The 16,353-nt window shown below is 34.7% G+C and overlaps 1 protein-coding gene across 1 annotated transcript; it reads left to right on the top strand.

The window, feature by feature from the left end:
* Positions 1–429: 429 nt before the first annotated feature.
* LOC147391917 (hyperosmolality-gated Ca2+ permeable channel 1.2-like) lies at positions 430–11,912 on the top strand. The gene is made up of 12 exons (XM_086458852.1): positions 430–692; positions 1,503–1,849; positions 3,297–3,443; positions 3,957–4,092; positions 4,302–4,403; positions 5,053–5,172; positions 5,319–5,399; positions 7,076–7,416; positions 7,898–8,143; positions 8,309–8,633; positions 10,175–10,408; positions 11,238–11,912. Exons 2-12 carry the CDS (start codon positions 1,536–1,538, stop codon positions 11,490–11,492), a joined length of 2,301 nt encoding a protein of 766 aa, XP_086314978.1. The 5' UTR covers positions 430–692; positions 1,503–1,535; the 3' UTR covers positions 11,493–11,912.
* Positions 11,913–16,353: the final 4,441 nt, after the last annotated feature.

A 16,353-nucleotide genomic window follows, 5' to 3' on the forward strand; every position in this document is an offset into this window, starting at 1 on the left:
CACATCAGGGTGTCGATTGAGTATGCCACATAGGTAAGTCAAATTCTCATTGTATCTTAAGGTAAGGGCACGTGTTAACAAAATGTCGAGTTTATTTATATTTTGTGTATCAAATTGAATTTGATATAATCCAAAATTGATAGAATACTATCAAATTAGATTTGACTATGAATATCAAAGCTGTGAGAAATCTGACAACTCAATAAGAATCTAACGCAATTATTCTAAAGGACACGTAAGGAGGTTGAAAACACATGGAAGTATCTCAAATTTGACACGTGGCATTCATTTGATAGGACCATTGAAATTTAGTGGAATTCGGAGCATTGTATCATTCCACACATAAATTCATAAAAAAAGTAGCCGTTAGAGGCAAAGGCCGACAACAAATATTTAAGGCATGATGTAAAAGCGACAGAAAACGTAACAGCCTCCATCTTCATCTTGTCTTTTTTTTTTTTCTCTTTTTCTTCTGTGAAAAAAGGCGTATTTTAGCAGAATCTCACTTTACTAGTCAAAAGAGTTCATTAGTACTCTCTTTTGTTCTTCAACTTTAAAGGAAATTGAATCTCTTTTGTTCTTGTTCAGATCTGCAACTCTGCTTTTCGTTTTTTCCCAAAGTTGATTCAGTCTGTTTGGGTTTTTGTTGTTTGTGAATCATCAAATAGAGTTCAGAAGACTACTAATTCTGGGTATGAACCTTTTAAACTTCTCTTTAATGGGTTAATTCATCTTTGTTTTGTTTTGGTGTTTTTGAGTTTAGTTTTAGATAAGAACAATTTTGTGTGTTATCTTGTTGAAGTTTTTTTATTTGATTGTTGAGGACTTCAGGATTACTGGGTTTTTTGTTTAATGGTTGCCTTTAGTTGTTTATAATGGATGGAATTAATAGATATTGTAAAAAAGAAATGGAAATAATGAAGGAAGTACTTAAATCAAAACTTTGGAGATCACAAATTTATCCAAGAATCTTTTGAATTTTGAGTTTGAGATTGGAAATTCAGTAATGGGTCCACATTTGAATTTTGAGTTGGAGATTGGAAACTAAATGTCTTATAATTTTATTTTTATTTTTCTTCTTAGCCAACTTCCTTGTCTCTGCTATCTCACTTTATCAACATGTTGTTTCTTGATTGTCGAGTATTTAACATTATAATATATGTATCTCACTTCAAGGGCCATATACAAAACCGAACTTTGTGCCAAACATTTTTCAATATATGGGTTAGAAGTTTCCGAATGGGCTGATTTTTGTGAGGATGATCACTATGATGAGGACATCATCTTCACCAAAAACCAGCCCATTCGGAGACTTCTAACCCCAGTTTACAAGTTGAACCTAACCCATATATGTATGTATGTATGTATTGTTGTGTTCTTTTTGGGGATTTTTTTTAATTTTATTATTAGTCTATGATACGTTATTGCTTCATGTTGTTGGTTTGATTTATAATTCTTTTTTTGGAGCAAATTATCTTATATAAGAGTTTACTTCTTTGCAGGGAATAATTGTCATCTTTCTTTGGAAGGGTTAGATGGCTACACTTGTAGACATAGGGGTTGCAGCAACTATCAATATTCTCACTGCATTAGCTTTCTTTGTGGCATTTGCCATACTAAGATTGCAACCCTTCAATGATAGGGTATACTTTCCCAAATGGTATCTTAAGGGTCTAAGAAGTAGTCCGATGCACTCAGGAGCATTTGTGAGCAAGTTTGTTAATTTGGACTTTAGATCGTATGTGAGGTTTCTAAATTGGATGCCGGATGCATTGAGAATGCCAGAACCCGAGCTTATTGACCATGCAGGACTTGACTCTGTTGCTTACTTGCGGATTTACTGGCTTGGGTATGCTCCAATAGACTCCAACCTCTTTTCTTTTCTTTTCATTTTGTTGTTTACTTTTATCAATCTTGTTCTTTTTGTTTTTGAATTTAGTTAGTTACTTGTAATATGGGAACATAATTTTGCTTCTTTCTATGAACATTAAAAGTCTAGGAATTTGGTATGGAGTTGTATGTGCCTAGTTTTAGTTGGTATGGCCTTGGGTATGCATAGTCTTAGCTTGGTTTGGTTAAGGATTTGGTAAGGAGTTGGGTGTGTGAACAATTTAGTGAAAATTATTATGACGTTCCTTTCTTGTCTGAGTTTCATAGACACCACAAGATTCTACAAATCACTTGACTTGGCTGAGGTTTTCAAATGGCCAGCCAACTATGACACAATTTTTTTCTATTTTGACATCTATTTTTGTGCTACATTCCACTTGGCTCTTGGTTAAAAAGAATAATTGAAAATTTTCAAAATTAATATACAATTTTTTTAACTTTCCCAAGAAGGTAATTTTTTGAGGTGTGTTTGAGAACACTCCAAGAGTTATCCTTATCTCCTTGGATAGTAACATAGCGACTTCTTTACATCTATCAAACAATGGGCCCCTTCCCGAGATGGTTCATTCCAATAAAAAATGATACAACATATATATTTTTTTCAGATGAGTTCAATTTATTAATAAGAAAAGAGAGGTCGAGGAGACCAGCCCACTTACAAAAACACTACACCCAATAACCACAACAAACAAGCAGCAACCCACGCAAAAAACAGATGAAGTACTACAAACTGACTCCCATCTCCCCAAGACATCCCCAAATAGCACCACTTAGAACTCTTTGAAAACTTTGCACCAAAATTAAAGACATCCCAAAATCTTCGAAAATGTGGTCGTTTGTCTCCAGGGCCATAACCCTCAAACACACTGCAAAAGGGGTGAGAGACCACAGCAACCTTTTGGCCACAAAAAAGGTGTTTCCAAGGAATTGATATGACATATATACTTCTGTAAAGGATAATTTCAGAACTTCTTATATTTGTTTTTAGGCTATACTCAATTTACCTGCAACTGGGAAGACACATGTTTTATTGTGTTTCTGATTATGGGACAATCTTTTCATAATCCGATGTTAACTAACATCAGTTATGCATAGGAATCGGTTTATGGGAAAGAATAGAATCTAGAATCCAAAACGCATCCGGAAACGTAAATTCATGAAGTTTTATATATGTTTTTGTAATTCTACCTATTTTCAATTATTTAAAAGTAATCCAACACCTTGATTATAATGTGAATGTAAAAACATACATGGTTATTACTTTTTAAATCCTCTTTCTTCTGGATGGAGCATTGCTTTATTTGTTGTAGATATTATCTCAAATCCTAAATGAATTAATCTTCCTGCAATGTTTTGTACTTTCTTTTCTTTGGTTCTAATTATCTTCTTTATTTATTTCTTGGCAGCCTTAAAATCTTTGTTCCAATCACATTCCTTGCTTTTGCAATCTTGGTACCTGTCAATTGGACTAACGATACACTAGAACGTTCAAATGTAACTTTCAGTGACATAGATAAACTTTCTATTTCAAATATTCCTACTGGATCAAAAAGGTATGTAACCATCTTTTGTTGGTGAAATATTTTTGCATTATTCATGGCACCCTGACTTGCGAACAATATCATATTCTTTCATTATTTCTTTTCTTTTTATTTTTCCTTTTCTTTTCTCAATATTATTTTGATTTTCTTATTTCCGTGAAAAATGGAAGCTTTACCATGACTATATTTCATTAAGTAAAGTGCATGACCGCATGATACAATTAATAAACAATACTGACGTTATAATTTTTTTTAAGTAAGAATACGTCATGAACTTTTACAATCTATATGCTCTAAATTTGATTATAATATATGCTCTAAATTTGATTATAAATCTGTTCTCCTCGTGTCATAAATTTTGGGTTCACTGAATAATCCAGATTGTACCTTCAATTTTGCTTGGGGACATAGCATATCCAATTTTATAAGAAGTTCAATTGATACCCTATTGGTCACTGAGAACAAAGAAATTATTTCACTTAGCTTGTTTGTGCAACAAAGTTCTGATCATTTTCTATATTTCAGGTTTTGGACTCATTTAGTGATGGCTTATGTCTTTACCTTTTGGACATGTTATATTCTGCATAAGGAGTATGAATTAATGGCGTCGATGAGATTGCATTTTCTTGCATCAGAGCAACGTCGTCCAGATCAGTTTACAGTATGAACTCTATTTTTCATCAATTTAATATAATTTTTAAGAGAGAATCCTCAAAAAATAGACCCTTGAATTGGTTGCACCAAAAGAACAACCACCCCAAAATGTTGATAATCACGGATTGGCAATCCTACTCTTTCCCTCTGAAGGGGATCGACCATCCATATACTTACATGAAAACGCTTCTCATTATGAATTTTGATCCTCTACAGGTCCTTGTGAGAAATGTCCCCCCGGATCCTGACGAATCAGTTAGTGAGCTTGTGGAGCATTTTTTTTTGGTCAACCATCCAGACCACTATCTCACTCATCAGGTTAGGTCCTTGTAGTTGAAACTTTTCAATGTGTGTGTGGGGCCCAGATAATACTGATTTCTACTTCCTCAGTCCCTCTTGAATGTCCCACATGAACATCATGTTGGACAGTCCAACCGTACAATGAGATACTGTGGAGACCATTCTAAAAAAATATCAATTCGTTCCATCTCTTCCTAATCTCATGAAAAGTTGGCTTCAAATGGAAAAAAAAAAAACTGTTTAAACTATTAATTCGGACAAGCTTTTATGGAGATACTGTGGAGACCGTACAATGAGATACTGTGGAGACCATTCTAAAAAAATATCAATTCGTTCCATCTTTTCCTAATCTCATGAAAAGTTGGCTTCAAATGGAAAAAAAAAAAAACTGTTTAAACTATTAATTTGGACAAGCTTTTATGGAGATTCAGAATGGTAGTCATGATGATCTTAGTAAGGATGACCCATTGTACGGTTTGATCGTCAAACATAAATATCTTCTTTCAGAATATATATTTACAATTTTCTGTTTATGTCCCATTATATATATTTCAATTGTCTTCTATCCTGTTCTGTGAACCCTTGTACTGCAATTTTCAATTGAACTATTATTGTTATAGCGTTGGAGAAATTTTTCCTTTTTTGTTAATATAGAGAAGTCATGCAGGTTGTATACGATGCAAACAAACTTTCTAAGCTGGTGGAGGATAAGACAAAGATGCAGAACTGGCTTGATTACAATCAGATTAAATACTCTAGAAATCAATCTAAACGGCCAACAAGGAAGGTACTACAATGCTCAGGACTTTATGCTTAGGTCAATTTTTTTTAAGTTCTAGTGTCTTTACTCCTTACATGTTTAATAAATGTGGCATCGTGCTATTTTTCTCATTGGCCACTGATCTCCTTATGTGTATTGCTTTTGTTAAACAGACTAGTTTTCTAGGCCTTTGCGGAGATAAAGTGGATTCAATTGATTATTACACATCTGAGATCGAAAAGCTATCAAAAGAAGTAAGTACTGCTTGTTGAGCTTCTTGCAGGGTACCTACTTTTTGAAATGTTAATAGTGTTAGTTTGGTAATTACTTGAAAAGTCATTTTTATTCCTCTTTCCGAGTAATTTCTACCCCATGAACATTTTGTTGTTTATATTTTATTAATGTCCTTAAGACTTTCTTTTTTAAGGGAAAAAAAGAAAAAGAAAAATAGGACTCTGTTTTGTTTTTTGCTTGTTCATGAAGTCTTGAATGGGACATGCAACTATTGCTCGTTCATTATATATCTCCGGTCAGTAACATTACAAGTTCACATCATGAAACTAATGGGTTAGGTATTTTAATTGCCTTAATAGGTGATAAATTTGGGGATCCAACTCAAAACCAAGTGGTTATGAGTGGAGAGGCCCAGAAGCTTACAAGGGGAGAGAAAGGCAATGAGTGCCCAATGTGGGATTAAACTCAACACGCCCACGCACGTGTAGGCCAGATTGAGCCAAAGCACGTGGAGATATGAACTGGGTGACGTTGAAGAGAGAAAGGCCTGCTTTGATACCATGATAAATTTGGGGGTCCAACTCAAAACCAATTGACTATGAGTGGAGAGGCCCATGAGCTTGAGGCAATGAGTGTCCAATGTGGAACTAAACTCAACCATAAGTTCATGTAATACATATAGAAACAAAATGCTATTAGTATTTCATTGAATTTCAATCCCAAAAATAACTTGAGGAGTTACGAGTTTTTTTTTCTAAGAGAAGTAATTGTGGGACGATCCTCAACATATCTAAACTAACATATTGAGTGAAGCCTAGTATTTATTACATAGTAAAGCTGGCAATACCCACTTTTTGGAAGATTTCTTCCATTATTGTCACATATAAAAAGATGTTTAAAGAATGTTTGTTTTCTTTATGGCTTGTGCATAATATTACTCTAGATGGGGGCTCCGTTTATTACACATTGCATCTGAGGAGGCAGACTCAACATGTTTAGCATGTCACCCTTCCCATGTGGCAAGTTTCGACCCAATAGCCTTCTGGCACGTTGGGTCTAAAGGTTGTATGTTTATTACACAGTAAAGCTGGCCATACCCACTTTTTGGAAGATTTCTTCCATTATTGGCATATATAAAATGATGTTTAAGGAATGTTTGTTTTCTTTATGGGCTGTGCATGACATTACTCTAGATGGGGGCTCCATTTATTACACATTGCATCTGAGGTGGCAGACTCAACATGTTTTGCATGTCGCCCTTCCCATGTGGCACGTTTCAACTCAATAGCCTTCTGGCACGTGGATCTAATGTATTTTTTTAAAACATTATGGACTAAAAGGTTGTATGTTTCCTATTGTCTATCTCACTATTGAAATTCTTACATAAAATTTTGTTTTTGTACATAATGTCAGCTTCCTTCTTTGCACAAGTGGGGCTTCAAGTATAGTACTTGCTTAATTTTCTTATCTTAAACCTGGAACACGTAGCCTGGCCTATGCCAAGGATCTTTATTTTTCAGTACCAATGCTCCATGAAATGGATCTAATTGGTTGAAGTGATTGGATTGAGTTTGTCCCTAATTCTCTGCTTGATATGTTATTTGAATTTTTCCACTCTAATTTAATTTAATTTGAGTAAATACCGAGTGCTAATTATGTGTTTTTCGTCATTTCTGGTGATTTTGTGGAAGGGCAGATAGAAGCAGAGCAAAAAAAGATTGCGAACAACCCTAAGTCAATCATGCCAGCAGCATTTGTTTCCTTTAAAACTCGGTGGGCCGCTGCCGTTTGTGCACAAACTCAGCAGTCCAGAAATCCAACTGTATGGTTGACAGAGTGGGCTCCTGAGCCCAGAGATGTCTATTGGCACAACCTCGCGATTCCTTTTGTTTCACTTGCAATTCGGAGGCTGATTATAGCTGTTGCTTTCTTCTTCCTTACTTTCTTTTTTATGATCCCAATAGCAATGGTACAGTCCCTTGCAAACATTGAAGGAATTGAGAAGGCAGCACCATTTCTGAAACCTGTGATTGAAATGTGAGTATACTCTACTTATAAGGCTCAGTATGGCGGTGTTGCTCTTCATTTTAGTAATATTTTACTTAAAAAGATTTGCTCGCTTCATGTTGCATTCCTACTAAGGTGTTAAAGACTAATTATGGTTGGTTAATGATGGTCCCTATAACTACTTAAAGATATTGCATAGAATTATGGTGTATGGAAATGTTGTCATTTACTTTTAAATTGTAGGAGATAGTATAAGCAGATATGAACAAGATGTGATTCTAGAACAAATTGAATGGAGTAACAACTGACCCCAAATCAATGGGATAAGTCTTTGATGGGATTAATTTACTTTTAAATTTTAGTGTTACTTTTTCCTCATTATCTACTTAAATAAACCTTTCTTTCTCTGTGGCAGCCCTTAGGGGTTGCAAGTTATGCCCATTGTTTAGTCAGTTGTTTAATAAGTGTTACTAACTAGCATATATTCACAATAGCCTGAATTTTCATGCAGGCATGTAATCAAGCCAATCATCCAAGGTTTTCTACCTGGGATTGCTTTAAAGATATTCCTCATTCTTCTTCCAACAATATTGATGTTAATGTCTAAAATTGAAGGCTTAGTCTCTATATCAGCTCTGGAGAGGAGATCTGCAGCTAAATATTATCTTTTCATACTTGTTAATGTGTTCCTTGGGAGCATAATCACTGGAACTGCATTTGAACAACTAGATTCTTTTATCCACCAATCGGCAAATGAGTACGTTCCCTCACCGACATGCAGTATGTTTATAATGTTTCTGTACCTTTTAAAAACACAAACTTCTTCAATCATTTTTCAAATTCCTTGGTCATCTTTTTTCCCACCCGAAGTTAGAATTTCATTGAGAGATGTCATATTTGATAAATGGGTTTATTTATGCAGTATTCCAAAAACAATCGGTGTGTCAATTCCAATGAAAGCAACTTTCTTTATTACTTATATAATGGTTGATGGATGGGCTGGAGTTGCTGGGGAGATTCTAAGGTTGAAACCGTTGATAATGTTCCATTTGAAGAATTTCCTCTTAGTGAAGACGGAAAAGGATAGGGAAGAGGCAATGGATCCAGGAAGTCTTGGTTTTAACACAGGAGAACCTCAAATACAATTCTATTTCTTACTTGGACTTGTTTATGCAGTCGTTACACCGATTCTACTTCCTTTCATAATAGTATTCTTTGGCCTGGCATATGTTGTATTTCGCCATCAGGTAAGTAATTGGCATTTTACTTATAAATTTGGGTTTTGTGTTCTTTACTTCAACTTCAGAATAATGCATTTTCTTTTTTCATTCATGAATCAAGAGGGATGAACAATCTTGTATGACTTTGTGTTATGTGTAAGAGAGATATGAGAACCTACTTCACTCATGAATCAAGGGAGATGAACAATTTAAAAGAAAATTTAAATAAGTGTCGTTCCATACTGACTTCGTTGGACACTGCATTCAACACTGTGCTGAAATGGCCGTGCACAGAGAACCATATATATCTTTTGTCACGATACAAGGAAAAAAATCTATGGTTCTCTGTGCACTGCCACATCAGTGGAGTGTTGAACGCAGCTCCCAATGAAGTCAGTTCAGCACTTTCCTTTAAGCAAGGCTACCATGACCCCAAAAATGCCAAGTGACACTTTCTAGGACCCTCTGAATTGTCAGCACTCTACCCCAGGAGTTGAAACCCCTTTTTTTTTACGTCTCGCTGATGTGGCATGTGGCATTTTTTGGGTATGGGGTCATGTGGGAAGCTAGGAGTTGAATATATCTGACAAATCATTGAATCCTCTATGTAGAAATTACACATACAAGTTAACCATGATGAGTCAAAGGGACACTCCTTCAGTAACTCTTATAATTTTAAGTTACATAGTCTATCTATAATCTGTGACAGATATCTTCTAGTGTTTGGTCATTTAGAGTTAGATTTATCTAGAAAAGTTAGTTCTTCACTTGCTGCTTATTGATTAATGAGAGAAAATGCTTCTCCTTAAAAGTCTAAATTAAGAAGAGGGCACCCAGTTGTTCATCTTCTCTAAAGATGCGGAGGACAATGTTTGCATTACTTTACCTATCAGAAAAAGAGAATGTTTGCACTTCTTACATAAAAGTGAGGAAATGCTTGTTTTACACTTTCTAGCTCAAGGTAAGTGTTGAAGACATTAGTTGACAAGTGGTTAAGTTTTAGGTCAAAGGGTACTCATAATTTCAGTTACACTCATGGTTTTATATCTCGTCTGAGACCGAGACAACTCATCCAATATGTCTCGGTATCGACCGATACATCTTGGTCATCCACCAACAAGACGGATAGGCAAGTCAAACGTATTGGATGAGATTTAAAACCATGGTTCATTTGTCGCATTGTTGAATGAGACGACTCAAACGTATCAAAAAACTCGTCTGAGACAACTCGATCTTGTTCATGGACGAGATGGAGACGTCAAAACGAGTTTTAAAACCATGGTTACACTAAGTTGTGGAATAAAATTTTCACCATTGCTGCTTATTGTTGATGAAATAAATGTTCATTTAGATTCTCACTCCGTTTTTTTTTCTGGCTAGAGTTTCTGTATGTTCATTCACTGGAAATCTCTATTGAACATTTTTAATGTAATTGTAGTGTCTTCAGAAGTCTTCACTATTTCCTTTTGTGCTATCCCGTGCTTTAGAAATCATACTTGGTATTGTTTGCTGTATTTGTCTAGATAATCTCTCTTTTTTTGTCTAATTTAAGTTTTTGTATGATACAGATTATAAATGTTTATAATCAGGAATATGAGAGTGGAGCGGCATTCTGGCCTGATGTCCATGGGCGTATTATAGCTGCATTGATTATATCACAGTTGCTTCTAATGGGTCTATTGAGTACAAAATCAGCAGCACAGTCAAGTCCCTTCCTCATTACGCTTCCAGTGCTCACCATATGGTTCCATAGGTTTTGCAAAAAACGTTTTGAACCTGCGTTTGTTAGATATCCGTTGCAGGTTAGTTGGAACTAGTGTACGCTTCTTTATTATTAGCTTATGTGATTGCTTGAATAATGGATGAAACTTAACACTAACGTATTATGTTATTTTTTATTGATCATTATATGATCTTTGTTCCTGGGGTGCATTTCTCGTACAAGATATGTGTACGCTTCCTGGGGTGCATGCTTCTTTTTTATTAGCTAACATACTATTTTTTATTTTTTATTGATCATTATATGATCTTTGTTCCTGGGGTGCATTTCCCTTGCAAGATATGTGCACTAAACAAAGGGCATGTAAAATCTGAAAAATTAACTCTTTGGAGATGTGTTGCACTCCTCTTTGATCCCCACTTCATGGTTTTGGGATCCTTGAAGTCACAAATTCTCGCTAAGAAAAAAATGTTTTTCCAGACTGAAATTCAACAAGGGAAACTTTTGAGGGTTTTGGATCATCTTTCTCTTTCAAGAGAAAAATAAACAACAAAATAAAGACAATGCAACCATTAGTTATTTTTCAAGAGAAAAATAAAAGAAACAGATAAACATTAGTTATACAACCATGTTGATTGAATCATTGCAGGGCCTTTGATGCTTAAATCTCAAAAGCAACAAAATCTTAAAAACCTTCATTCTCGTTATAAAGACATAGTAGACTTGAAGACATTAAGTTCCATACTGGCACGTAGGCTTTTACTAGTTACTAGTTTATTTTATGTTTTAAAAATGCACTATATGTTCCATGGGAACTAATTATTTTCATTCTGTTATGTGAGCGTGTATTGTGGGATGCAATGATGAAAATACACTAACTGATTCCCATTGTTTCTTTGTTGTGCATTTAGGAAGCAATGATGAAAGACACGCTGGAACGTGCAAGGGAGCCAAACTTCAATCTGAAAGAGTACCTCAAAAGTGCTTACATCCACCCGGTCTTCAAAGGTGGGGATGATGATGACATTTATGAAGCCAAAGAAGTGTGGGAGCGGGAGAGTCTGGTCCCCACAAAACGCACGTCCCGAAGGAACACGCCATTGCCCAGCAAATACAGTGGTTCAACTTCACCCTCATTGCCTGATGTTGTCCATCAACAGCCTTAAATTTTATACATTTGTGCTCGTGAACTTGGTAGTTACTAGTGTGTGGCTTTCATCGTGAACGACATGTGATGTTGGGAGGGATCAGGGTCTTAGTGGACCCGGTGCAGCTTTCTAGTTTTGGTGATTCAAATCATAAACCAATCCAAATTACATTATTTTTTGAGGCTTCCCATTACAGTCGGATGGACAAAATATATGTAGAAAGGATTTAAATTAAGCTTCATGTGGCCGAAGGCAGACAGCTTGTTTGGCAGCTTATTAGCTTAAAGGCACACCTCCTGGTTCATCTTGTTTATAATTAAAAAAAATGAAGAATGTTGTTGTAAGCTCGTTTACTTTTGAATTACAATTATGAGAAGGGAAGGAATGTTATGAACCTCAAGGTTCATGCTGGTCGTGAAGCTTAAACCAAAGGTTGCTCCAATTGAAAAGTGTCCTCGTCATGAATCATCATCATCTATGTTTTTAGAATAATGATTATCTAACGCCCCCATCACTGCCTGTAGATCATTTGCATCAGGATACGTAGAATCATAAATCTTTTTATTCTGTATCTCGAGGCAAATGATATACGATTCTGTGATGGGGGTATATCTCAGAGGGGGGCATCAGACTATCACGACTCATTTTTTTAACTTGTCTCAGGCGTTTGGGGTTAATATCATGAATTTTATTTGTCCTTCATTTGCTAGGCTTGTGTAGAGATTGAATCAGAATCATTTTGTTTCCAGCCCATATAAACATAGATGAAAAAAAAAATCAAATGGTAGTGAAACCATGAAACTAGAGTGAATATCGACAGAAAAAAAAAAGTGTCAACTGCCTATGAGCATTACATAAAAATTTGTAACTAATGTGCAAATGTTGAATGGCCTCAAGTTCAAATAATGGTGACCTGTGATTTCCTAGTGAGTGCTGTATGTCACCTTATCCCACTACGAGCACGAAAATGGTGGTGATTAACTATGGCTCTAGAGAGATTAGTTTTTTTTTTTTTTTGGCTATTAACGACTAAGGTGATTTTGATGTATTAGCTAGGAGCCCCATATTAAATGGTGTCAGAGTCGACACCACTTCTAGGATTTGAGTATCAGAACGGGCAACCTAGTGAAAGGGCTACCTGTGGAGCCAAGCGGGGGATCACGAGAAGGAGTCACCACAATGCCCTCGAGGACGCTAAAGAAGTATACCAATGTGAAAGTTATCATGGAGTGAACCATAATGTCAATTACATAGTGCGGCAGTGTGTTATGCCCCCACAGATATGATTACTAAAAACTTTTCCAAACAAGATTGATTGCTTCATTGAGCTCATAATGTTGGACACATAAATTTTGTCACCATACGGCCATTACGTTCTCTAAATCCATTAAAACTTACCTAAAAATGCCTCTAAATCCCTCTGTTTGAATGTTGGTTCACATATCTCTACTCCATACCAAACACGGTTCGAAGGGATAGTTTCCTTATTTCGGTGTTCTAGTACATATATAAATTCAAGCATGCAAGTTATAAGTACAACTACAATGTCAAGAAATTGTAGGAGTTAGAAAAAAAAAAATTTGCATTTGCTTCTCTTTGGTGGGTTTGTTAGGGCACACTTTAAAGTGCAATAAATGTGCTTTGAAAATTGGATTTTATATAAAAATTGCCCTTAATTTTTTTTCTTTTAACTAAAATACCCTCCCATTCCAATTTCCAAAACGGTGTATGTATTGCACTTCAGACACACGTTAACAAAATCCCTCTTTTTGATATATATATATAAATGAAGAAGAAATATGTTTGTATCTTTACTATTTTATTATTGAATTCAATAATAATTTTTTTTGATAACGAAGGGTATTTGGGCCAGTTTGCACGCACCAGACTAGGCCTTACACCCCACACTCAAGCTATACTCCATTACGTGGAGTGGTGCGTGGTCACCAAGATTTTTTTATAGGTAGTAGGATTTGAACTTGAGATCATAGAAAAAACAGATTCCTTGATCTCAAGTTACTACCATTCAGTGAACCAGACTGATTGATTATGGCTTTTTTTATACTATCTATACCATAAACTAGTTTGCTTTGTAATAGTTCACGCTTAGGTTTAGTAGAAATGAATATGTAATTTAAAAGGTTCAAAAAACAATCAACAGATTCAAATCAGCACCAATCACGCTGATTTGTGTGGTTGATACACCAGTGGGCTCAAAAGAGTCTCACGGGTGGGATTTTTAAAGGTTTGTTGGTCCATCACTGAACCTTACGAGTGGCTGTAAAGTATAGTTTCCCTTTACTCTCTCTGTCCAACACGTACCCCATAGCACACACCAAACGCTTGACTTCACATGTAATCAACCATCTTCGGTTTCACTTCAGAACATCTATACAATCTAGAAATACACCTCGAAAAAGAATTTTCTTACTAAAAATGCCCTCAAAAGAAAATTTTCTTATCAAAACTACCCTTAAATGCTTATTTTCAAAGTGTATTTAATACACGTTAACGTGTGCCGTAGGGCACATGTAAACAAAACCCATTAAGTAGCGGTGACTTTTACTCTCATACCTAACTATTACTGTCAGATTAGTTCACACGTGGCATCATCACACATGGGTGGGGTTCCACTACCATCTCATGTTTGACATCTACCACATTTAGTACCCGTTCAGATACGAGTTTGGAAGTCGCTTTTAGTGCTTCTAGAAAAGAGCTTTTCACACTGAAATTACTGTGAATGATGTTTGGAGAGTGATTTTGGTGCTTGATATCATTTAAAAACGCTTCTCATACTATAATCACAATTTAAAAAAAAAAGGGGTAGATTTTGCTTCCAGACAAACGAAAAGGTGCAAAATACTATAAATTAAAATTTTAGAAGTTCGACTCTAATATAAATAGATTATAATATAAATAAGTGCTATAATTAATCCTTATTATAATAATTATATTATTATAAAATAATAATATTGTGTTGAATAATATATTAATTATTTTGAATCATGTAAAATGAAAATAAATATTACTTATTTATATTCTGTATCGTCACCTAGGAGTATCTCTTTCTTTTCTCCCTCCCTACTTTCTTGATTAATATTAGTCTCCTCCCCCAAAAGTGGATCCCTTTAGATGACTTACAGTCGATAGTCAATCTAATCAATGGTTGGTATAGTGTATATAGTCACAAGTCAAAAGCTATCCAAACCATCTTCCTACTTTCGGTGTTGGTTGAAATTTGACTATACTTAAAATGATGGCATTTTTAGGATATTTAGAAATACCCACACCCTCTTAAAATTTGAGATATTAGGTTTACCTCCTTGCAAAATGTAATATTAGATTTACCCCTTTAATTATAAGTCAATTTTTTTATTTTTTATTTTTATGATTTAACAGTAAAATTTTGATTTTGTAATTTAAGCATTTAAAGAGTATTTTGAAAAAAAAAATCAAAATTTCATCATCAACCATAAAGAAAAACATAAATATCGACTTATGGTCAAGGGGTATGTTTAATCTTGCATTTTGCAAGGGGTTAAATCTAACACCACCAATTTTAAAGGGGGGTATTTCTAAAATACCCTTGTTATTTTTAGTTATTTACTAAAACATCATGTTCTTTTTAGTTAGTGACTAAAATGCCCTCATAATGCTCTGCCTTTATCCATGTATGTGTCATTATGAATAAAATCAGTGTCAATTTCACTGTTTTATTCAACAACTGACAATTTTACCATTTTCTTGAAAAGGATACGTTGAGCTCTGAGAAGTAAGTGACGATTTCGTCGCTTTTTCTTCGTTTACTTATTTCACAACAACAAATTTGTCACTTATTTCTCCTACAAGTGGTATATTTGCTGATGTAGAACAACTAACTGGTGAAATCGCGATCGTGTTTTTTAAGGAAAATATAAGTAGTATTGCTCTAAAGCTCTTTAAATTTTCTTTTTCGGGACTTAGAAATCGCCCTCATAGAGAGTATACTATTGAAGTAAAATGTCAAGGCCCTCACGAATATCTAAAATTCACCATGGGTGAATTCAAATTTAAATAAAGGAGCAATGAAAGGTTGAAATCTTGTAAGAAGCAATTGATTCTAGTGGTACATAAAACAATGTGTAAATTTAGAATTTGTAATGTTATTGGCACATTCATAAGGGTCAATTTCAATTATACATATTTTTTCGCTGTTGGGTTTTACATGTCTTTTGCATTATAGTCTTAGCCTCTTACGTGGTCACTTGTAAGTTATTTGTGATCATACACAGCTAGCATTTTGGTCGATGCATTGCTATTTATAAGTCATTTGGATTCTTGAATTTATAGGTATGAACTCGAATGTATATTTTGTTAAAATGAATAATTTTGAGTGAGTAATGCACAAATATTACATAAAGATCTTCAAGCCAAGTCCCCTAAAAAAAATATTAGAAAATATTTTTTTATTTATACACTGAAAAGCAAATAAAATGGCAAAATCAGTATTGTTAGACAAGGTATAACATCAATTTCGCCAATTTGAAACAAATAAAATAAAATATTTGCCTTTGAAATAAATAAAGTGAATAATTCATCTCTTGAGTAGAGGAACAATTTGGTTATGTTCAAACCGAGAACCGAACCAAGCCGATAGTTTTAGAGTGGTTTGATTCAATTTGGAACAAGTTGCGGTTTGATTCTGGGTTATGAAAATGGAGAATCGATCAATTTGGTTCGGTTCTCGGATCAAACTTGTATAGAACCGAACCCTTATGCAATAAATAAATATATGTGTGTATAATAATTATTATAAATTATTTTAAGAGTTAGGACATAGATTAATGATCTTTTATAGATAAACTAATGACTTTTTATGGATAGATTAGTGAAATTT

The sequence above is a fragment of the Akebia trifoliata genome, chromosome 11 (assembly GCF_017979445.1).
Source record: "Akebia trifoliata isolate Shusen 1 chromosome 11, ASM1797944v1, whole genome shotgun sequence".
Classification (NCBI taxonomy): Eukaryota; Viridiplantae; Streptophyta; class Magnoliopsida; order Ranunculales; family Lardizabalaceae; genus Akebia; species Akebia trifoliata.

Bases quoted from the DNA above. Each gene is read 5' to 3' on its own strand.
- LOC147391917 (XM_086458852.1), top strand. From the start codon at position 1,536: ATGGCTACACTTGTAGACATAGGGGTTGCAGCAACTATCAATATTCTC. The intron at 7,417-7,897 runs GTGAGTATACTC...ATTTTCATGCAG, and splicing joins CTGAAACCTGTGATTGAAAT to GCATGTAATCAAGCCAATCA. The intron at 8,634-10,174 runs GTAAGTAATTGG...TGTATGATACAG, and splicing joins ATGTTGTATTTCGCCATCAG to ATTATAAATGTTTATAATCA.